The sequence below is a fragment of the Dermacentor variabilis genome, chromosome 4 (assembly GCF_050947875.1).
Source record: "Dermacentor variabilis isolate Ectoservices chromosome 4, ASM5094787v1, whole genome shotgun sequence".
Classification (NCBI taxonomy): Eukaryota; Metazoa; Arthropoda; class Arachnida; order Ixodida; family Ixodidae; genus Dermacentor; species Dermacentor variabilis.
Window position 1 is genome coordinate 233046052 of NC_134571.1, and position 25378 is coordinate 233071429.

Sequence of the window (25378 nt, forward strand, 5' to 3'; positions counted from 1 at the left end):
TACAGAAGTAATCTAGCCATTTGGTGGAGCTTATTATTACTGTGCAGTCAGTAAGCGCTGCTCAAGAGTGAAGCAAGACACAAAGCCAACAGCAACCAATTAAGCTTGCCTTCCCAAGGACGGTATACCACGCACATCATGTTGCAAACATTTTTGTTTGGGTAGGCAAGGAACTTAATTTGTACCCGCCCTAGTTGCTTAGTGGCTGTGGTGTTGCGCTGCTAAGCACGAGGTCGCAGGATCGAATCTCGGCCAGAGCTGCTGCATTTCAATGGGGGCAAAAGGCGAAAACACCTGTGCACTTAAATTTACTGTAGGTGCACGTTAAAAAACCCCAGTTGGTAGAAATTTCCGGAGTCTCACACTACGGCATGCCTCATAATCAGAAAGTGGTTTTGGCACGTAAGACCCCATAATTTAATTTTTCTTAATTTTGTAGACCAACCACAACACTTATCAGGCTTCTTGGCGCTTGTGCTGTAACAGAAGAGAGTATGTATGTGTGTAAATAAAAAAATGTAAATCATGCCATCTTACAATGGCCCCTTTTCACTGCTGGTATGCTCCACCACGATACATTGCATAAGCCTCTTCCCGTAGCAAGCTATATTGCAGCAAAGTTGACGCTTGAAAACCGGCATTATACAACACTTTCTACAATGGTTGTGCCTTCCGCACTTTGAAGGCAAAGCATTTCAGCATCCGAAATTTCAGCTGTGCTTATAATTAATTGCCTCTGTGAGGTACGTGGCAGTGTTGCAAGGATACCCGAATTCTCATGCATGTCCGAAAAATAGTTTCTTGGGTGTATTTCTGCTTGGTAATGACGGCTACGACAGTGCACATTAGTGACACAACAGTGGCCAAATGCTCAGATTCCTTTTAAGTAGAGTGCTGTGTGCTTTTATGACTTTGGTGAAGTTAGCATCTGAATTTGCCATACACACACCTGCAATTATCTATTAAACTCACGCACACATAATATCACTATAATGAGAAATGCATAGTGTTTTAGCTGTTCCCTGCAGAATGTTTTCTGACAACTGCTTTGATGATGGATGGATGAATAAATTTCTTGACGTCCGTCGGTACGTGCGATTAGCGCGCAGTGGGCCACTCCCACGTCGAGACAGAGAGGCCATGCCCCTCCACCGCGTCGCGGGCCCGATGAACAGCCCAGAGCTGTGCTTCAAGGTCCGAGCTGTGTGGAGCTCGGTCCCACTCTTCCTTGGTGGTCCTGGCACCAGGGGGCAAGCCCAGAGCATGTGATCAAGGCTAGCTATATCCTTACAGTAGTGACACGCATTGTGAGGGTGCACGTCCGGAAAGATTTTGTGCAGGAAGGCCGGGTATGCGTAGGTGCCTGTCTGAAGCCACCTGTACGTGACTTCTTGTGCTTTATTGGGTGCTTTGTGCGGTAGCAGCATGGTTCTCTTGACTAACTTGTAATGCTGGGTGAGATCGTTGTGACGAGGGGATCGCACTCGCTTGCCCATCCTGCCGAGAGGGAGTCCGGGCTCACACGGTGAGTTAGATCTTGTGCAGTCTCGTGTGCTGTCTCGTTGAGGTCACTTTTTAAGAACAATATTTGATCACGAATATACTCTTAATGCTTCACACACAAAACAATTTGTTACCTTGTTGTGTCCATGAAAGGGTTGTATTAAGAATAATTTTTTGGCAGCCTTGTTGACAGTTTGACAGCATCAATCAGTGAATCCTTAACAGGCACTCTGCAACACTTTTTCAAGAAGGAATGCCAACCTACTGAGTCTCCAACACATGCGATTTTACATTTTGTCACAACCTTAATGTAGCTGGCACATCTGGGTTCAAGCTTATATAGTGCTAACTTAGGCAAGTTGGCACATGTTGCAGCACTTCATTTGTCTCCTATGTGTTGTAATGCTATGTTATTTATTCAAGCTCATACTTCTGAGCAGCAAGCAAAATGCAGTTGACTTCATTCCGTTAATTCGACTCTGACGGGACTGACGAAACAGATTGAATTATCTGGTGGGTCAAATTTAAGAAGATGCAGAAGAAATGCCAACACACATGACTGATTTATTTGCCATGGTTTACGTACAGATTCTAACATGCCCCAGAGTGAAACACACGCCCGCTGTCTCTGTGTCCGAAGTGTAAACTAGCATAGAAAGGACAAAAGCCCCTAAAATGAAAGAGAAATCAAATGCGCACACAATTTTTATTAAAAAGAGAAATGGACAGGGGTCCAATGTGTTGCACATTGCAACCAATTTTCAAAAGTGAGCTTCGCCGCAATACCCATCGGTTATGCGGTAAAGCATACAAAAATTGCCAAGGAAGTTTTGTTAAGATGGCACATTAGAAATGGGTGAATACCACAATCAGACGTTTTGATCTGTGATTATTGCTTGGAGCTCCTCCTGGGCAGGCAGAAAATAGGCATTTCCTGCAGGAGATAAAGTCTGTTTCACACATCTACTGTCCTCTAAGGTATGTCACCAAAGGGGTCGCTTATTGGGTTCACTGTAGGGGTCAGCATGCATGCTGACTGCTCAAGTTGGAATTGTTGGGTGAAGGCCTATTTTAGTATCAAAATAACCGAAGTTTGGACCTATAGAAATGCACGTGTGTCGGCTGGGACTTTCAGACGGGATCAAATTTATAGGAGTCTACTGTTCTGCAGCCACTGAGCACTGCAGCATGCCAATATACTGCTATGTGTAGTAGGAGATACATTCTTGCTGCAAACTCCACTGCCATATGGTACAGTCGAGTTCTGTTAATTCGACTCCGAGTAATTCAATCCTGGCCAAAGGTCTTGGCCGGCAGTCATACATTTCTACAGTCCCGAATCTCTTATTTTGATTGTAAAATTGGCCTTCACAGGATAACTTGAACTTGGAACAGTGACTCGCTGTTGACCCCTATGGTGAACCCAATAGCGACTCCTTTAGTGGCAGCACGTCTAGCTCGACGATGCTTAGGAAACAATGTATGCATTCAACACGTGTGATTGCGTGTCGACAACTCCCATTTATGCTTGCCATAGGAAACTTTTGAAGCAAGAACCATATATCACAAAGTTTAATTACGGTATTTACTCGATTCTGATGTGTGCCTCATAAGTTAGCACTAGTAGAATGCAATAGTTGTACACTTTTCTTTTCAATGACACCCGCCGTGGTTGCTCAGTGACTATGGTGTTGGGCTGCTGAGCACAAGGTCGCAGGTTCGAATCCCGGCCACGGCGGCCGCATTTTGATGGGGGCGAAATGCGAAAACACCCGTGTACTTAGATTTAGGTGCTCGTTAAAGAACCCTAGGCGGTCGAAATTTCCAGAGTCCTCCACTACGGCGTGCCTCATAATCAGAAAGTGGTTTTGGCAAGTAAAACCCCATAATTTAATTTTTTTCTTTCAATGACAGTGGTAAGCTCCCAGCCATGATTTGGTAATGCCTGCCATATGCATTCCACCCCATTTTTATTCTTGGGTAAATTGCCTTTTCATGATCAGGGTCCCTTACGACCAACTGACTTACTCCTGTACAGACTCTAGAGGCTGACTGGCGATGTGAATTCTTCAACATTGTCTTCTGCATATTAATCTTCAAACCCACTCTAACACTTTTTTGGTTAAGGTCCTCAATCACTAGTAATTTGTCCCCACTGTTGCCGAGATATTCACCATTGATCCGCACTCCGAATGTGCTGCAACTGCAGATTTGATATGGCATTAATCAAAGCCAACACCGCCATGTTATCTCACCACCTTGAACTGACACTCGCACGCAGATCCACTGGCCACTGTAATCACCATGGCGGGAACGCTAGGCCTAGGTATGCTATTACGGTTCTTGACATTCGGTGCTGTCTTTTTCATTGAAAGAATTCACCGCTGTCAGCAAAGGTACCCACTCTGCCTCTGCAATCCTCGTAAAGCACGGCGCGTTGCATATTGCTAGTCCTCGAAAGGCAGCTTTGCCTCAGCACAGTGATGCTACGCGGTGAAGTGTATGGGACGCAGCACATATATTGTTAGGCTCACGTGCACTTGCCGTCTCCTGTCAGAGTGCAAGCACCTATATGCCTAATAAGTGTACTGGCAGACCTTCAGAGCTTTTACGGACGTGCCTGTGGCGATTTGGGCCCTTAAGGGCAGTAAAAGACATGCAGACATTGTAGCGGCCCTTAGGGAGTCTGAAAAATCGGACTGTACAACTGACCAAAAGGATGCTTCATCCATGGGGCGAACACGCAGCGTAACAAGGACAAGAATAGGAAGGACCATTGCGTCGAGGAATGATCAGGAAAGGAACTGTGCCGCCGCCTCTTTGAAGGAGCTTGCGCTCAAAAAGCAAAGTGTTGGCTGACGCTAAGATGCAGGTTACCCACATCCAAACCAAAATAAATCTCTTAAAGCAATGAAATGCAACACTGAGGCATTATGGGCAGGCTGAGAGTATGTCAAGACAGTTGAGGTTGACTTTCCAGTTGCTTGGAGAATCTCATATGTGACAAAGTTCGGGCATGATACCAATGAGCTTGCTATCAGTTGATACAAATAGCTATTTGCTTTTGTATGCATCTCTTTTTATTCGCATTTTAAAATGTTTGACTCTATTTGCCGTGAGCTAGACCACTTTTTTTACAGTGAAGCTGTCTATGGTGAGGATCTGGCAGATCGCATTTGCGCATAGACCAACAATTTTTCATACGGTGGGCCGATCCCGAAGAAAGTGCAATACCAGGCCAACCCGAGGCAGAAGTGAAGCAAGCATTAAGCACTCCCCATATGTGGGCTGATCCCAAAGGTCGTGAAATGCCAGTCAAACCTGCGGCGGAGATGAAGCAGGCTTTAAGCACTCCCCCACACATGGGCCAATCCCATAGGTAGTGCAATACCAGGCCGACCCGCGGTAGAGGTGCAGTTCACCATTAAGGGGCCCACATATGCAGCTTCGCTGGTCATCCTTCACAGAGTAAAAGGGCACCGAGTTTCTTTCGAAGATATTTTAGTAGCTGTGCATTTTACAAACCCCTCTTTTCAGTTTCCTATTTTGAATAAAATAAACACTACTCCTTACTGTTCAAACTGGATTGTTTTTATTTTTTTAACATGCTTACCAGAGAGTGACAGCATCAGGTGACATGGTGTCAGCCCATCTTGACATAAAACAAAGTTCTGTGAAACCTGAAAAAATCAGGAAATTTGAAAATGTCAACTTGGTAGACACATTGTTCTTCTAAGCATGCAGTATGGCACATAAGCCTGGAGGTTAACGAAGAATCTCGAGAACATGTTAAGGGCCGTACAAAGAGCAATGCAATGATAAATGACAATGAGACAGGAAGAGAGCAGTGTGGATAGTCGATATTCTAGTAGACATTAAGAGGAAAAAATGAAGCTGGGCAGGCCATGTAATGCATAGGGTAGATAACCAGTGGACCATTAGAGTTGCAGAATGGGTGCCAAGGGAAGGGAAGTTCTGTCAAGGATGACAGAAAACTAGGTGAGATGAAATTTGAAAGCACAAGTTCGCATTAGCTAGTGCAAGACAATGATAATTGGAGATTGCAGGGAGGCACCTTCATTCTGCATTGAACTTTAAAATAGGATGATGATGATGATGAATGCGTGCAACTCTTTAAAAAGAAATTTGGGCCGGAAATAGCTTGCACAGTTCACCAAGACACGAAACCAAATTCGTATGCTTTGCCACTAACACAGATGTATTTCAGCGAAGCTAACTTATGAAAAGCGGCCACCATTGTGCAATCATCTATTTCGTTGTTGGAACAGCTTGCGAAACATAGCATGATATGTTGGAAGGAGCTCTGTAACTTTTTTTCTTTATAGCCGGCTATAATATGCACATGCTGAATTTTTTATAATTAATGCTATGTGATGTGCAAATTAAGCAGTAATTTTATGCAGTATTAAAACGTACCTTAGTGTAACAGTACAATGAGAGACTTAATCAAGAATTTGTATGTATGCACATCTGAGTTCGCATGCAATGCGTGCTGTCATCCTTGAGTGCACACAGACGTGAAACTGGTGCACTGGTCTTAGTGCAGCTTGGTAGCTCATAGTTTGTGAGGGGATTCGTAATGGCAGTGCTCCACCACGCCACAATGCAGCAGTCAACGCTGAAGAGAGAAAATGCTAATCTTACCAACGCTACACATGCTCAACAGGCCAATGAGAGTGCTGACAGGTGAGCTTGAAGCTCGCCAGATCCATCTCACAATTTGTGCGTCGTACATGACAGCATAATCAACATTTAATCATCGATTTATTTCAACTACCATGTACGTCGACCTTGCTTCTTTAGTGTTGATACTTCGTTGGCCCCCCCTCCCCTTTTTTCTTCAAGGATACTTCTGACAGTGAAAAATAACACTGAATGTCCACATGAACAGGAACTGGCATAAGATGCAACCATTTGTGACCTTTGTAACAGAAGCTTGTATTGCCTCACTGGTGTCGGTGTTACCGCGCGAAAAAACCCAAGCTGCGCAAGAATAGAAATTGCTTATCAGGCTGCGGATTCGAACCACCGACCTCTGGGTTGCGAGATCACCATGCTAACCGATTCAGCCACTGTCAGTTCATCAAACGCTGCCTTTAAGGTGGGTAAGTAGAAGCAGCGCAAGGCATGAGCCAATCACGGGCGTCCCCTTCCTCCAGAGGAGGGAAAGGGTGTGTTCGCTCGCCTGACACCCGCAGTTTCCCACACCAGTTCAGGCCCAGCAGTCAGATGGGGAGGCTGCGTTTGGTCTGTTCTGCTGAAGAGCAGGCTGTGTTGAAGGAATGGCAGTGGGAGCAGGCCACGTGTTGTGCCTTTGGCCAAAGAACAGGCAGTGTTTGATTGATGCCACCGGGAACTTGAGAAAGGGGTCGACGTTGACGTGCCGCCCTCGCCGTGAGGCGTTACAAAGAGCCGCAGATCCCAAGTTTCGCTTGCACCCCACTTCGCAGCAGTGGAAGGGCAGTAACTTTTTGGCCTCCATCCTTGTGTCATAGTCCAAGCATGCTCTTGCTGAATAGAATCATTCTTGGCAACTAAAGCTTAGTGTTTAGGTGCAATTAAAGCTCGTCATTGGAACAGTCTCCAGTACTTCAGGATTTCACAATAAGTAGAATACCATTTTGTTGGCAAGTACCACGGCAGAGATAGTGACCTATAGGTAGATACTGAAAGAGCCAGTATAGTAAGAATTTCATTTAAAGTTGGAGGAATGGTACAACTCTTGGCATTCTGGGGAGTTAAAAAGAGTGGAATTAAGAGATCTCAACTTTGTCAAGCAGGAATGAAATGGAGGGCCTGCCCCATTCTGCAACTTTACTATGGACCAGTGTATGCCAACATGGCAAGTAAGAAAAAAAATTGGGTATTTCACGGTACGTGTAGATCCATAGACTTTTGTTCCCAGTGGTATCTTTTGATGACATGCCCAGGCTTTTTTTTTTCTCGTCACTTGTTACACTTTAATGCGATAAAATCTACTTAAACCTCTTGTGGTTGCAAGATCCGCAGGCGAGCTCGTTCCCTCAATCGGCTGCCATCACCCAGTCTCTACTCGTCACATAGCCATATCTTGTGAACATTATATACATTTTTTTTTTTTTGCCTCTTAGAATTTTGGGTGATATCCTGAGTGATGAAAACAAGCACTACATAAAATCAGCAACATCTATCACTACGACAGATTCATAACAATAGTGCAGCCACTACATTGTTTTAGCTTTCCATACTAAATAAACTCACTGTGTCTGCGTTCAGTGTGGGCAGAGGTAAGCTTGCACACGTAAGTTTTTGGTAACATTCATAACAAAGCAAACAAGCTTTCAGGATTATAAACCTTTGAGTCACATCAGCTATGTGGGAGAAAAATATACATTCAAAAAACAGGAAAAAAAAAGGCACACTGTTATGTGCCACTAATCCTTTCTTAAAAAGCTGCAAGAATTCTAGGCGGTTTTGATAGAATTATAGCATGGCACAAAACTGATGGTGCTGTGCATTTGGTCACCGCAAGCAGCTGTACATTGTTAACCTCTCTGGTCAATCATGTCTGCTGCAGAAGCATCCCTAGGATGTCTCCAAATTTCAAGATACTTGATTTAGTGCAGTATCACTCTTTGTTGGCCTTCTTATCAGACTGACGCAGAAGTGGGAGCACTGTACACTGTTCACATTTTCTTTGTGCGCAAAAGATAAATATGCGTTGCATTCACCACTAAGAGAATGTATTTAATGCTGTTCTTAAGTTTACAGCCTTAGAGCACATGACACAGATATTCATGACAAATCTGTGCATGTCATACAGACAGCTGAAATGTCAAATGAAACGCCACTTTCCTCCCTCTCGAGAAAGCGCCACACCCAGCCAGAGTCAAGGCAACACAAACAAACACTGCGACGCAAAACACAGTCGTGTCGCTCGCCATGACGCATTACTTCGGTAAATCGCCCAATTCAGAATGCACAATGCCACGGTGGAAAATGTGCCACGCAACAAAAATGGATATGAAAAAAAAAAGCGGGTGGTGCTAGTCACGTGAACCCGATGTGGTTCTTCGGCTCAAGTATGTGACAAGGCGAGGAAGGAACGTCGCTTGCGGATGCTACTCAAGGCAGAGGGAGAGTGTGTCTCTGTTGGCAGTCACGCTCACCTCATGGTGGTGTGGTAAGAGGGCATTCAATTTCTTCTGTCTCCTCTAATAATAAACCAGTTTAAAAGATTATTTCGGTAAAGCAATGCCAGAAGTCTGAAGTCATTACTCCAAACATTCATCGTGGATATGAAGTCCAATGCATGTGGAACTGTCGAAAGTGGTTCACTCATATTCTTGTCATCTACTTTCAAGAAATTTCACACTAAATTGATCTAGACCTCTGCATTGTCACAAACAGCAGGAAGCAACCTTGAAGCCTGTTTTGAATTCCTCATTAATGCATGAAAATCCAGGATGCAGCAGCCAAGTAACAGTCTACTACACATAACTCCATCTTCACCTCTGTGTTCAGGCAATGAAATACAGTTTTTACCATAGCGAACATGAGATGTTCACTTGTTGGAGATGCAGCTCTTAGCCTGTCTACGTATGACTGTGACATTTAAAGAAGATGCCAGTTATTTAAAACTATGTTATTAAAAAAACATCTTTCATGTTCGTAACATGCCTGGAGGCAATAATAACCAGCTTGAAAAGTAATTATGTCCCATGGCTGTATTCGGGTCTCAAGAAGCTTTAAATTGCAGTGTAAACTAAAACTTGCTAGGGGGCCTGATGTAAGGCCCTCAAAAAACAGGCCAAACGGGGCTAAATGTTTCTTCAATAGGATAGAAAGTGCGCTGGAAAGTTAACGCCAAATATAAATGAAAATATATTAATTCAGACTTACCACCAGACTTTCACAATTCGAGTCTTGTTCTCCAAGGTGCATTGCCATTCGGACTTGTCCAGCTAGTGAGAAATGCAGTTCGTATTGCCTCCGCCAATGTGTTGCACATGCACAAGTGATGAACTCTACAAAATGAGAGCAGCATTGAAGATAAACTGAGCAGCTGAAAGTGCACGCACTGTTGCTTCTAGGCACAATATGGAAACTAAACAGCAGAGGTAAATTTCGTTAATAGAATTGCGTAACACTTCATTCCCGTTCATATTGAAACATAAGTCGACTCTGAATATAAGACAACCCCCTACTTAAAGACATCGCATTACAGTCCCTTTTATAATTGAAAACTACATGTTCTATAAAAAATTGGGCACTGAAAGCACCATGCCCCGCTTTGCTTCAGTTGTTTCGCTTAAATCTTTTGTGTACCCAGTAGAAATTCTAGATTCTAAGCTTTTGTTTTAAATGTAACAAACCTCGTCAAATTTGGTGCAGTGGTTGCCGAGAAAAACGAATACTGCGTTTACATGTATTTAGATTGGAACACCCGAGCTAAAGCTTTCTCTTAAACGCGCCCGCCACGCGGAGGCATTGCCGAGCCCAAACCGACGGAGCAGTATGGGATCCACATTTTGTCTGCAGGAGGCACCGCCAAATTATACTAAACAAAGAAACGTTGCGTACACTTAGTACACGTACAAATTTCCTCTTTATAGCGACAATGTAGGGGACTGCGGCTTGCACTGGCAGCCGGCTTTACCTATGCGCCGCCAGTCTGGTTCCTCAGACGTGTAACGATTGCGACAGTGTACGCGGCGGAAAAAGCACCTGGGACTCCTGCAAGACCAGACAAAACCTTGCCTCTGTGCATTATCTAACTCCTTCTCATTACCGTTAAACAAAACTCGAGAACGCAGTCAAGAATTTCGTATTGAGCTGAGAGTACGCTGCACAAGGTCTACTGAAAGACGGAACTTTTAACGACAGCTTGTAGGCTAACTTCAAGATGTATCGATAAGTAACTGTTCAATAACTGTAGAATAAATACGTCCACTTGCCTGTCTGTTCACGCCAATACCGCAAGCTCTTTTCAGAAGCACGAGACGGCCGCTGAAAAGCGTCGAGACATTTCATTCGGCGAAATTAACCGCTTGCATTTCCAATGCAGCGAAAAATCAAGTGAACGATTAGAGTGTATTAACGATTTCGACGATGCAGTCGGCCATTTTGGGAAGCTTTAGGCATGGATCGGCTTGGCTATAGATGCGCACAATCTTTGGAAGCGACTTTTTTTTTGTCGCCAGACGAAAATCACTTTTTTTTTTTTACAGAGAAGATATGTTTATACTAAGGGTATGGTGGCTAGCATACACTCTTAAGCATAATTACACCCTTTTGCCACACAACGATAATCGTCATCTGCTTGTCCGCATTTCCTTTCTTTAACGCGGCGAGCCCGGTACTTTCCAGTAACGAACGGCATGCGCGTTATCATTCCCGACAGGAAAGTAACAGGCAATGCTATCATGCTGATAACGCGTGTGCCGTTCGTTACTGTAAACGCCGCCAGAAGTGGGGAGCAATTCCGTGTGTCTTGAATGACGCTTGTACAGTCAAACCGCCTAATGTTGCCACTTCTCTGTTGTGCTTATGTGGGCTTTTTTCTAACCTTCACGGTGGGTGCAGCATGTCTAGAGCCGCAGCGTCCTGCGCTCTATGCGGTTGCACGGGACTGGCGGCCACGCATCGTTACACAACCTCCCAAATAACAATAAGAGTCAGTTTTGGCACTTGGTAGAGCAGTAAACGAGGGATCCAAAATAAATGTGGTTGTTCCGCAAATATATATTTCTCTATAATTCTTCTAGAGGTAATTCAAAAAACGAAACTATAGTCGGATTCAACTTAAGTATGCAGCGAAGCCCCGCCCACGGCCTTATAACCGCCAGCCACTGTTCCTCTGCGAGGCTGCAAATAATTCATACTTCAAACTTTTCCTCTTAGGCAAATAAGGCGGTAACCACAAAAATAATATTATTAGCGCATAATTTTATACATTTTCCCTCGCCTATTAAAGTATAATAGGCGAGTATAAGTACAAATCTATCGTCCTCTACTGCGTCACAAACTACGTGCCCACTAAAACCAAGCGGCCGCCAAAAAATAATCCCTGGATAACCCAAGAAGTAATTCAGGCAAAGCGCCGTCTGAAAAGACTGCGTAGAACAATAAAAATTAAAGGAGGAGACGAATCCAGGGTGACGAAACTTCCTAATGCCATCGCGGAATTCAAGCTTGCAGCCAAATGAGCAAAAAAATATTATTTTAATGTAAAGTTACCGAGCTTTCTTACTAATAATGCCGGAAGGTTCTGGAGGCACTTTCGCACCAATGATGGAGAAGCGTCCCACTTAAGCCCAGAGGAAGAAACTGCGAAAGCCAACGCATATAACATTTTTTTTCAATCAGTATTTACTACAGACAATAACATTATTCCCCCCATTCTAACGAGACAGGGCGTAAGCATTGGCGAATTACACATTACGGACGCTGGCATACTTAATCTTCTGCTTAATCTTGACCCTAAAAAAGGCAGCGGTCCTGACAACATACCTAACGACTTTCTGAAAAGGTATGCGGAATGGTGCAGTAGATACCTTGGCATAATTTTTCGTAAATCACTCACGACTTCACAGCTACCGAACGACTGGAAAATTGCAAAGATAATACCTATCCATAAATCAGGCGACACAACAGAAATTTCAAATTTTAGACCCATTTCATTAACTAGTACATCCTGTAAGCTTCTAGAGCACATAATCTTAAAGCACATAACGGTTTTTCTAGAGAGCATTGGCTTCTTGTCTCCCTACCAACATGGTTATCGCAGTGGTTTATCAACAATAACCCAACTAACAGAACGAATCCACGATCTTGCATATACTATCAATCACCGCGGCCAGACTGACATGATTTTACTTGATCCATCTAAGGCATTTGATTGTGTATGCCATAACAAATTAATCGCTAAAGTTGAAAGTGTTGTTGGGAAAGGGCTCCTTTCAGCCTGGATAAGAATTTCTAGCCAATCGTTCACAATTTGTAACCTACGAAAAAATGCCACCTGACACTGTCACCGTTACTTCCAAAGTTCCCCAAGGCTCAGTTCTTGGGCCTTACTCTTCTTAATAATCTATATTAATGACATCACAGCTAACATTGGTTGTAATATAAAACTGTTCGCTGACGACTGCGTTATCTATAGTGAAATCACTAATTATAACGATAACATCGCACTTAATACATCCCTCAACACTCTAGCTATTTGGTGCTCTAATTGGCAGATGTCAATTAACGTAAAAAAGTCTGTGGTCATGACCGTAACAAGGAAAACAAGACCATCTAACTTTACATGTGAGATTAAAGGCATACCACTAACTAAAGTTGAACAACATAAATACCTGGGAGTTACATTAACCTCAGACCTCAGGTGGGATAAACACATTTCGAATATCACGGCAGGAGCATTACGCAAACTATTCTTCCTCAAAAGAAGCCTTGAGCTCTCTACAACATCAACGAAGCTACTGGCCTACACAATGTTCGTTAGGCCGGTTCTCGAATATGCAAATACAGTCTGGTTTCCTCATACAACAACTAACATAACAAAATTAGAGGCAGTACAAAGAAAGGCTATAAGGTTCATTCACAACAAATATATACGCACTGACTCACCGACTAATCTTCTAACGCAGTCTGGATTGCAAATGCTATCTACCAGGGCAAAACACGCTCGCCTGAAGTTCTTGTTTCAGCTTCTAAAAAATAACTATAAGATAGATGTGTCCAGGTACATTTCATTTTCTGAGGCTCGAAAAACATGTAACAAACATGCGCACACTTTAACAGAATACACATGCAACAATGACACGTTTAAGTATTCATTCTTCCCCCTTACAATTGCTGAATGGAACTGACTTGATCCTGCTATAACCGCCATCGAATCGTTGTCCGAATTTACTTCACAAGTGGAAGCTGCAGTGCGTAAATTAAACAATTTATCATCGCACGTGTCATCGTCAGAAATTTCGCATTGTGTTGCTTTCGACTTCCCACTTTTCTTTTTCCATTTTTGTTTGATTGTCGTTATGTGGACATATCGTACACTGTGTTCCCAAAATAAATTTTCATTACTGTACTACTGCTAAGATAATTGTTATAACTGCCATTTCCTGCTGATTGCTTGCCTAGATTGTTCTTTCTTTTTCCATTCGTGTCTTCTCGCTCTCAAAGTGTATGCTTTAAAGCGTATCCCTTCACACAACTTTAAAATTTCTTCACGCGTTAAGTGTTATCTTTCAGTTCGCTCCTATTTTATGTATAAACTAGTTAATTACGTGTTCTTAACTGCCAGAATCATGTTAATTAACTGTCATGTGAAAACTTGCATTTTTGTTTCTAAACTCAGCTTCTTTCTTATATTACCATCCTCGGGCAATTGTTTTCTTTTTTCTTCCTTTTTTCAATTAACTGTTCTGCCTAAATGCGTATTCATATACATGTCTACTGTATCGCCCAACTGCCACGCTCTCAAATGAGAGTAGCAGTATTGTAAATAAAATAAATAAATAAAATAATGGCGAAAGTCGAATTCTTTATTCAATTGAAAATTATAAAATGCTTGCTTTGCTGCAACTATTTGTTTTCAAGTTTCAGTGCAGTTGGCAGTGAAGTTTCATGAGTAAAACTGGTTCAGCAGCGAAATGAACTGTACCGCAGACTTTTGAAGAGTGAAATGCTCAGACTCCATACACTTTGTCCATGTCTGTTGCACACCTCATTGCTTCTGCCGATAAAAGGCTCTTCAAGAACAGCAGACTCTCCGGATCTATCAAGTACGACGCATTGTTGAAAAGGCCACATGACGATGATTTTGTTTGCTTTTGTGATTGGCTGACTAAGTAACACAACCCCGCGCGGTTCATGTGCCATGGTTGCTATGTATTCTACTATAGAAATCTTTAATTTACATTTTCACTTGTTTACTTGTTCTTGGCATTGTTCTTCCTGCGGTTCTTTCCAGTGTGAGTCCATTTGATGGGGTTCCTTGTTTGCCATGTAAAGGAGAGGTGCATCTCACAGGCCTACCTGTGAGATGCACCTTATTTCATTTCTCTTTTCGGGTTTATGTGTCTTTATGGTGAGGCATTATTCATATTTGTATAATAAAGGTACCCTTCCCCTAATTTGCATAGGAAGGAGACCTATGGTTGCCCCCCCCCCCCCCCCAAAAAAAGTTACTGCATACGCGCCTGCTCTGTTGCCATTGATGAAATGACACAGAGGAATGCATAGAGCAAACTTTAGAGTCTGAAGGCTCGCATCGATGTCACTGGTTGTCCTTTCCCATTATGCACCATTAAAAGCACTCATTGGGGTTAAAACAATGTTTGACTAGTTGCTAACATATTTCATAGTTTCCTTCCAGTGCAGACCCTCACTCCAGGATGCTGCAGGTCACACTGAACATTAATTTCCAAGTTTCAGTGCACTTCCTGAACCGCTCCCACTGCCAGATCCATCCACAGTAATTTTGGGTAGTTATTCCCGTAAAATTTCCGGGTTCCTTGCCTGGGCACTCAACCTCAGTACACTGTAGCTACTAGTATAGGTGAGAAAATTATGCTGTATAAACAGAATGAAAGGCAATTTCCTAAACATGCAAAAGCATGCAAGTTCCTTTAACGCGCAAAGAGCATGGATAGCAGGCATATTTCTAATTTAGTGTGTTCACTGAGTGAAAGCTTACATTTACATATATGGAAGCATAGAACAAATGTTTCAAAGCATTAATTACATCCTTGAGCTTAATAATTAACATTAAAAAATTCTGTATAATTTGGGCAATTTAATCTTACACATAAAACCAATTCATTCAGTTTTGCAGACACTAAGTGGGCTCACAAGTTTTACTGTGCCTTTCGGAAGGATGACACAGGAACATAATTTCTGCTGCAAAATGTTTTCCAGTAAAACATCCAATTGGGAAGAAAAGCATTCTAAAAACAATACAGGGTTTTCAACTTACTTATCCCAAATGAATTATGCAGTAATTTTTTACCAGTGTCTTTTATAGTTCTTTCAACAAAGAAATTATTGCCATGTGATGCTTTGTGCACTACACACAAAATTCAGTGAATGACAATGTCATTCATGCTTAAAATAAAAAAACACTGCTTCCCAAGTGTTGCTAGCGGCTACTTCCTAATATAGGTTATAGGCACTCAAAGTTCAAAATTCTCAAGTGGAAATGAGAGTGAAGAAAGGCAAATAAGGAGGTTAAAGTGAAAACACTGTACTAGGCACACCTGCAACTAATAGAGAAGAAAGTATAAACCCCATGCAAGCGATCTTGCACGCGACAGCGACAGGCGACGCGATGGAGATGGCTGTCGCGTTCGCTCGTCGCCTACAAGTTGCACCCCATGCGAGCGATGACTTCGAGCGACGTCTCCCCAGTGTTGCCGGTATGAGGGCAGCAATATAGGCGCCGAAACTAGCGTGACGCGTGCTTTATTAACTTAAGTTGATGTATTTTACTGTAAAAAGCAGCATAAAATATTTCTGAAAGTCTTGCAGTAGGTTCTTATCCTTGCACCTATAAAAATTCAATCGTTTGCTCGTTCCGTGCGACAATCGGAAGTACTGGAGTAATGTACATCCAGTTCCGGCTTTGCGCTATTGGCTAGTCGCTCATAGCACTTCCGGGCGACGAGCGACGAATTCTAGATTTGCAAAACCGAGCGATCGCGCGACAAGACCGAGCGATCTGCTCAAGCGACGGCCTGATCCGTCGCGCGAACCCGTCGCTCGTCGCTGTCGCGCACAAAATCGCGCTAATGGGGTTTAGCCTGAAAACTCAACTAACAACTCCATGGAGGTAATAGCAGAAGTGACAAAGTATGGAAAAAAATAAACGAAGCACTAAATCGGTCAGTCGATACACAAACAGATACGTTGAACATTGATTGTACTTTTGTAGGTGGTACAGAACTTGCAGACCGTTTTAACAATTTTTTTGTTAAAGTAGGATGCATAGATCACGACATTCAAGATACAATGCATGCCGCTTCATTAAGAGAATCTTTATTCCTAAAGATTACTAGCATCCCTGAGGTGATTACAACATTTTCATCCTTGAAAAATAGCCATAGTCGAGACGTAGATGATTTAGAAATTAGGCCAATTAAGTACATCATAGACTTTCTTGCAGCTGCAGTAATGCACATTTTTTATATTTTCTTGTCAACCGGAGTTTTCCCGCGTAATATGCAGGTAGCGAGAGTAATAGTTCACAAAGGAGGTGACAAAAATAATATGGGCAATTATTGGCCAGTATCTATACTTCCTGTGCTATCAAAGGGACTCAAAAAAATTGTTAACTTTTGTATTAATAAATTTTCGCAAAAACATAGCCTGCTAACCGACTGTCAACACGGGTTTAAGAAAAAGCGGTCTATGGAAACTGCTTTAAGTATACAGAAGGAGCTTATTCTAGAGAACACTGACAAAAAATTTCTGACTTTAGGGTTATACTTAGACTTCAGCAAAGCCTTTGATAGGGTCAACCAGAAATTGCTGCTGATAAAGCTGGAAAAATATGGCTTCCGAGGAATAACACTTGAACTTATCTGATCTTATTTAGAAAGCCGACATCAGTTTGCTGAAATTAATGAGAACAGATCGCAGATAAAATCTTTGACAGCGAGTGTGCCCCAAGGTAGCATTCTTGGCCCGATACTTTTCCTGTATTACATTAATGATATTGTACAAGTGAGCGATATGTGTAAATTTGTCACGTATGCAGATGATTGCTCTGTTTTCTTTACAGGTAAAGATTTAAAAGAAATAACGCCTATAGCAAGCTCCGTTTGTTATGGACTTCGAGCATGGTCTAAGGCAAACGGCCTCATCCTCAATGAAACCAAAACAAAGTGCGTTATTTTTCATGCTCTGGGAAGTTCTACTACATTGCCAGATAATATTGTGTGGGGTCTGTATAAAATTAACCTTACGTCATCCATAAAAACACTAGGCATAATACTCGCTAAGCATATGTCCTGGAATGAACACGTTAGTCATGTTTGCTCAAAGGTACGAAAAGTTGTTGGTGTGTTAAATTGCAATTGAAGTGTATTACATTTTCAAGTTAAGTGTCTCATTTATCATGCTCTTCTCCATTCACACCTCAGTTACTGTTCACTTATATGGGGTAACACTACAGCGCAAAATATTCAAATGCTGGAAATACTTCAAAAGAAAGCAATTCGGGCGATAGCGAACGTTTCTTTTTTCGAGCATACGCAAGAGCTTTTCCAACAAAACAGAATAATCAGAGCCCGTGACATATATAAATTCAAAACATTACTAAGCTATAGAAATGCTATGCTGGGAAAACTCGATTCATTCCTAGCCCCGGCAACTCTACAACAAAATAGAAGTGCATATTCATATCGTCACCAGGCACCATGGCAGATCCCTTTCTCACATACTAATTATGGCTGCCAATGCCTTAAACATACACTACCGTCCCTACTTAACTATTTTAACCAACAACATGATGTGTTATCTCTAAACAAAACTAAAATATTGGATTTGTTCTTATAGATGTGTATTGTTAACTGCTCCAACAGTTCCGCAAAACTTATCATATATTCTCATTTTGTTTATACGTTCACACTTGTAACTACTATTACTAGAATCCGGGTTTCCGCTGCAGTGATTGTGCCCGAACCACGTGGCAGGGTTTCGTGTTGTAAACTGGATGCTGCAAAGGGCGTCTTTGCGTTTGTTAAAATTCAAGGATGTGATGACGCCCTGGGCTACGTTGCCGTGATGTCTGTCGCGAAAGCAGCAGCCTATATGCAGATTTTCTTTTTTTATGTTTTTTAACATAGATGCACATATATATTTGCAAGTATGTAAAATAATTTCTGAAAAAAAGAATGTTTCCTGATGGTAACTTAACTTGTGTTTATTGTAAACTTCTGTGAAATTTGTTATATTTATATATGTATATATATGTATACATATATTGCTTTTGCATTCTTATTTATTTATTTATTTTACAATACTGCAGGCCATCGTCGGGCCCATGCAGGGGTGGTTACAACATGGAATACAGTACAAAAAAGAATAAAGTGAAACTAGTGTATCCAAAACAAAGAGCATTAGCACACACAAAAAAGAACACACTCAATAAATATATACACTGTTTAAATGAGCCGTCCGGGAAGCAGGAGAAACAGCGTTTACCATAAGAATGCATCTACAGAGGCTGCATATGAAATACAGGTAATATCACCATTCGAATTCCAGATTCTCAATACTGTCAATAATTGCGTTGGCAGATGGGCAATTTACGGCTCTAGAGGGTAGTATGTTCCAATGGGAAATGGCGTGTGGGAATAAAAAGTACTTGTGAGTGTTATTATGGCTGGGATGGTGTCGTATTGATTTATTATGGTTGGTTCGGGCAGAAAGTCTGAATGGCGCTTGAATGTATGTTGCTTGTGGTATTCGATAGGAGCCGTGATAAAGTAAGTATAGAAATTTTAATCTGGAAATCATTCTATGTTGAGCCAGTGATTTAATGTTAGCCTTGACGCGCAGGTTCGTAATGCTCGTTTGACGTGAATATTGTGAATATATAAATCTCAATGCTAAGTTCTGTATGCGTTCTAGTTTCTCGGTTAAATACTTCTGGTGCGGGGCCCAAATAATGTCAGCATACTCTAAAGAGGGTCTAATGAGGGTTTTGTATGCATTTAATTTAACACTAGGAGGTGTGTTTCCAAGTTTTCTTCTCAATAAATGTAGTTTACCTAGGGCCTTGTCATATATGTTATTTATATGAGTTTCCCAATTTAATTTCGTTGTAAGAGTGACCTCGAGATATGTGACCTCCTCGTATTTTCTTAGTGATATATTGTTTATTGTGTATGTAAACTGAAGCACATTTTTCTTGTGAGTGAAGGAGATACTGGTAGTTTTTGATGAATTCAGTTTCATCCCCCAAATGTTGCACCAATTTTGTACAGCAGCTAACGAATCATCTAGTTTTGCCTGATCCTCTCTGGTATTCACTGTTGCGTACACTACGCAATCATCGACGAATAGGCGGCTGAACGCATGAACGAATATCACTGATGTAGATCAGAAATAGGAGGGGGGCAAGAACCGAGCCTTGTGGAACACCAGAAAAAACGTTGACGTAATCAGACGTAATATCATTCACAGCTACGCATTGCTTTCTGTTTTCGAGATAGTTCTTGATCCATGATACTGTTTTCTCGTGTACACCAATGGCAATTAGTTTAGTAATAAGATCTGGATGAGGAACAACATCGAAGGCCTTTGAAAAATCTAAGAAAATGGCATCTATTTGGCTTCTGTTATTTATTGTGGTAGCTACATCATGGGTTAACTCAGCTAACTGAGTAATAGTACTTAGACCTGAACGGAATCCATGTTGCCGGCTGTAGAGCAGGTTATTATTCTCTAAGTGCAATATTATGGCCTTATAAATAATATGTTCGAACAAAAAAAAAAAAACTGGATGCACATGTTACTGGATGCACATGTTACTGGATGCACATGTTTACTGGATGCACATGTTAATGAAACAGATCTATAGTTACTTACGTCGAGTTTAGAGCCAGATTTGTGCACAGGTATTACTTTGGCCCTTCGCCAGTCGTCAGGTATCACTGAAGTTTCCAAAGATCGCCTGTAAATTACATATAAGTATTTTGACGTCCAAACTGCATGTTTTTGCAAAAATGCATCTGATATAAGATCAAGGCCACAGGGTTTCTTTACATCCAGTTTTTGTAAGAGTCAAAGAATTCCTTGTTGGTCGATATCTATTTCAGGCATTGGATTCTTGAAATGATAATGTAGTTCTGTTAAATACAGATAGAAAAAATTTGCTTGCTATGACGTCAGGCTGAACAAACGTCTCGTTTGAAACAGTAATCTGCGATACGGTGTGCCACTCCCTCGATAGGTAGCACCAGGATTTTTGTGGTTTATTCGTCATGTAAGAAGGCAGAGTAACAGTGAAAAAACGCTCCTTGGCCATATGTTTATCTTATATTGTAATAAGCGTACAAGATCTTGAAGGTCACGTGTGGTTTTCTTTCTGCGCTTCCTTTTAATTTTTCGTTTTAAATGTATTATTACGCGCGATACCCAAGGATGTTCTCTGTTCACTCTTTTCTTTCTGGAGGGAATTTAGTTTTCTTCACAAAAGTGTACAATATGCTTAAAACGTAACCACAATTCATTTACGTCATGAAGTAATGAAACCTGCAGAAAGCAGGCGTTTAAATTTTCTGAGATAGCATTGTCATCCGCTCTTGAGTAATCCCTGATAACAGCAATCGATGGCTTAACGCGTTCACAGTTTCCTAAAATCGGACAGGAAAATACAATAGTTTTATGGTCCGAAATGCTATTTTCAACATTTAATGTGTTATTTTGAAATAGACTGCTTACGAACATCAGATCAAGCACAGAACATGACGGACCAGCTATTCTAGTCGGTTCGGAAACTAGCTGGTCTAGAGAGAAGGTAAATGACATGAACAATAGTGATTCAGCACTTTTTGCGTTGGAGCTGTTGTGCGAAAGATTAGACCAATTGATTCCTGGTAAATTGAAATCACCCGTGATAATAATATTGAAACGTGAATAAGTGTGTTGTGCAATGTAATCATGCATAACGTCTAGGTATTCAGGGGGCGCATTCGGAGGTCGGTATACGCCACCCAGAAATATGCTTTTTCCATTAAATGTAAGGTTACACCATACGCTTTCATGGTCAGGTATGCTGTTTAAAACTGTGAATTTTATGTTAGATTTAATTGCGACAGCTACACCTCCCCCCCCCGCGATTCTCTGTCTTTCTGTATGAGCCGATAAGAAGGTGGAAACACTTCGGAATCCTGGACGCTTTCCTGAAGCCAGGTTTCCATGATGACTATAACGTGCGGTTGATGGGCTGCAACTATGCTTTCAAGTAGGCTTGACTTATTGACTACGCTGCGCGCATTCAGTGATAACACTCTGATAGATTTCGTACATTGTTGTCACGTGCCATCGCAAGCTGCTGGGCCAGCGTGTGCAGAAGTTTTCGGTTTAGATAGTTCAATTCTTCTGACCTCACACTCATTCCATATAAAGGTGTTGCCATTTATTTTTAGTTTATCAAATGACAGAGATACCTTTGCCCCTTTCGCCTTGTCACTTACTGCAGAACACCATAATTTAGCACGTGTGTCGCATACTTTCTTTGAGAAATCCTCGGATATTGAAATCCGGGTGTTTTTCACCTTGAAGCAGCTTGATAATATTTTGTTTTTCTCAGCGAAGTTGAATAGCCTGATAATAACGGGGCGTGTCATTTGGCTTTGCTTTGTACCAATTCTGTGAACTCGTTCTATTCAGTTAATTTCTATTCCTAGGGTCTTCTTAAGTATACCGTGCACTTCTTCTTCAAGTTTTTTAACATCTTCATCAGAGCTCTCTCTTAATCCATAAATTACTAGGTTATTCCGCCTACTTCTATTTTCTAAATCATCGACCTTCGATGCCAGAAATTCTACTTGCATCATGGTAGATTTACAAGATTCCTCGCAGTGTACTATCCTGTCTTCGCATTCTTTCCATAATCCCCTTTCATTCTCAATAACTGTCATTATTTCTTGCAAATCTGCAACTATTGTCTCCACATGCTTGATATTTGAAGACAGTTGTTTCAGTGTTTTGTTCATTTCCTTTTGTTCTCTTAGAATGTGTTTCATTAGTTCCCGCTGCGAACATTTATCTGAATCAGAGTAAGGGCCTGGATTTTGTTCGTCTCCGGATGTTAGTAACATTAAGCGGACAACATTAAAACAACCCCGCAAAATAGCAACACAGCATTGTGGACTTGGGAGCACCGTTAACGTTACGCCGTTGTCTCTAACTGAAGAGACTAAATGCTGGTCACTAACCTGTGCGATCAGAAAAAATTTGATCAGCATCCATGCTCGTTAGGTGCTTCCAAGTCCACTGAAGGGAACGTCGAAAAGGCTGCTGCTTTTATCCGGGTGCCACGATGTCTCCGTCGACGTTACCGTGCTGGTCAGGTGGTCCCAGTGCAGTGCACGTGGTACAGCTTTCTGCAACTTGTTTTGTCCGATGAAGCCAGCAGGGCAGACAGCCGGAGGTAGCAGTAGATAGGCCTGATGCAGTGCATGCTCAGACCCTGCGTCGACGAATCCGGTCCTCGGTCCGGCCATCTGTGCGATCAGAAAAAATTTGATCAGCATCCGTACTCGTTCGGTGCTTCCAAGTCCACTATGATATATGCAACTGAGTCTGTGTTAAATAATAATATGCAAGATAACAGATTATAATTGTATACTGGGAGTCATTTGACACAACTGTATTACAACTAGTTTCCATGTAATAACATGAAAATTTCTATATGTATTTGTGTTTAAAAAACTCTTATATCCACACTTTCTGCGTAATTGTATTGCTACACCAGCCGCTTCCGTGCCTGTCTGGGAGACCGGAACTTTGTCAAGCCGAAGAGATTTCGGCTTTTTTCCCGGCTCTCCCTTTTTCACCTTGTATCCAGTGGTAAAAATAAAAATCATGATGATGATGATGTAGCAGAATATGATCACAGAACTGAAATGCCACTGTACTGAATTTGGTTAAACTGAAAGGCATTTGCATTGGGTTGAATGGGGTTTCGATGGGGGATACAAAAAAAGTTCGTACAGCTGAATAATTTGCTTAAGTGACGTTCAAGTGGTAGTTTACTGTATATTGGTTTTCTTGGATAAAAGATTTAGTTGGAAACAGTGCCTTGTATGTCCTCATTTTTTCTGAAACATTGCTCGATGAACAAGAGGCGCAAAAAGACGCCTTTCTATTTTGTCTCTTCCGACCTAACTGGCATTTGGCGAATACCTCTTGCGTGCGGGAGAAAGTAAGGAGGGTGGGGGGGGGGGGGTATATTGGAAAAAATTTGGCAGTGTCTGACTCCTCCTGGGGTGGTGTTAGAGGTGCGTATGAACCACTGCTTAGATAAATCGAACTCGGTACCTTTTTCTCAGTGCAAACATTCGTGAATGTTAACTTCTTATTCTAGCAGTTTAAAAATGTCTGGACAGGCCCTATATCACAATGTCCCAAGCCTCCTATTTTTTTATTTAAAAGGACTTGAAAGCATTCGAACTTCAATGTTAATCAAAAGAATGTTACAACTTTCAATAGCAAGGGATTGCTATTATCAAGACTCCACAAAATGATGCAAAAAGGGCTGTTCTGCCATGAACAATTTTCAATATTGTAATTCTGAGAAGCGGTTAAGTTTTGAGGAGAAAGTTTGTTGAATGTATGTTCCAGCTTGTAAACCACGCACAAACTATTTGAGGGCGGTAAGAAGATTCTCTATTGTTTAATATCAAGAGTTGACAAACAGCCACAGTTCAGCAATGTCATGTGTTTTCTCATTTTGAAGAGCAAAAATTATTTCAACATATCTGAGCTATCAACACTACAATAGTAATGACGCTAGCCATTAATCAAGTGGGGGACCAAGATTACAATTTTTTTTTCAGGGTGGGGGGCTCAGCCCCCCCCCCCCCTGAAAATCTCCGGAGGGGGCTCGGGCCCCGGAGGCCCCCACATAGTCACCGTCTATACTGCTATGTTAACATGGATGGTATTATATGTGCATTTCTCAAGTGAATAAATTAAACAAAGTACACGTAGTTCATTTTCATGGGAAGCAACATTGAAGCAATCAATTTTGCGTCTTTCCATTTTAAGGTGAAAGCCTTAGATGCCTATGCTTTAAGGTCTCATTGTGAGGTACAGAAAATATCATGTGACCCAAGGAAGGCCAGAAGCGAACGAAAACATGTCCAGCCATGTATAAGACATGATTAATAATTATCAGAGTTATCACTATGTGGTACCTGTTTCCAAATTCCTGTGATGATGTCAAAGGTTATTTCAGATACACCGCTTCATCACTATCATTATATACCGTTCTTTCATATGTGAATGCATAGCTTGTAGAAGACAGGTAGGTAGAACCATAATGCAGAATGGACCATTTGTTAAAGAATTGGTTTTCTTCAAATGACGATCCATCTATAAGATTTTTATAATGAGTGGGACATTGCACCAAACTGGTAGTCCATGACGGTGAGGTGCTCATTGTTACCAACCTTCTAGTGAAAAAAATATACTTTCGAAGAACTCCCAAGAAAAGAAATGTATAGATATATATAGAGTGAAATGCACATTATTGCAGGGACCTGAACTTTAATCAAAGTGGTGACAATAGTGGTCAAAGTTTTCTTATTATTTGTACTAATGCAATGTGAAGATGGGGATCACGATCCTGGCAACGAAAAATGAAAATCAATGATGACAGCGGTCATTGTCAGCTTAAAGAACTGTGTGGACAGACAGACATGGGAAACCAGCACTCACGTGGTGTCGGAGCAAAGCTGGAACTTATGGCTCAGCCAAATAACTTATAAGGGCTGTGGCGCACACGATAGCTGCGCGCGGGTATGATATACTAGAAATCATCAAGCAGCATCTGCCACATGGTGTTAGCGCATGCTGCCTGCACTAATAGATCTCCCACCGAGCTCCTACATCTATACGAATACACAGCTACAAAATGCATGCCGAGATGCAGGATCCATCCAGTAAAGGGAACAAATTCGCCAGTCGCTTAATATGACATTGACCGACACCTACATAAGTCGCTTAATCATTTAAATAATTAGGTGAGAATGACTTGGTTCGACAGGCAAGGTTCTGACTGGTGTTGTCGCTTTTTGTGACTGTTGTCGCGGATCGCTTTTTAAGTCGCGACGATAGATTGGATTTTTTA

At 41.7% G+C, this 25378-nt stretch overlaps 1 protein-coding gene across 10 annotated transcripts in view; it reads right to left on the reverse strand.

Annotated features, from left to right (window-relative positions):
• Positions 1-25378, reverse strand: part of LOC142580195 (uncharacterized) — a 50427-nt gene that overhangs the window by 24158 nt on the left and 891 nt on the right. Inside the window, exons 2-8 of one of the 10 annotated variants that reach the window (XR_012827632.1) lie at positions 22461-22748; positions 20107-20191; positions 11756-11832; positions 10461-10512; positions 9406-9530; positions 5117-5183; positions 2191-2437 (exon numbers count right to left, since the gene is read on the reverse strand). Coding sequence is in view for 2 of the 10 variants with exons in the window: in XM_075691074.1 (XP_075547189.1) it covers positions 4610-4824; positions 5117-5183; positions 9406-9530; positions 10461-10512; positions 22461-22490 (489 nt within the window). In the remaining 8 variants the exon portion in view is untranslated. The other 9 variants (XR_012827633.1, XR_012827636.1, XR_012827634.1 and 6 more) reach the window with 9 other exon arrangements.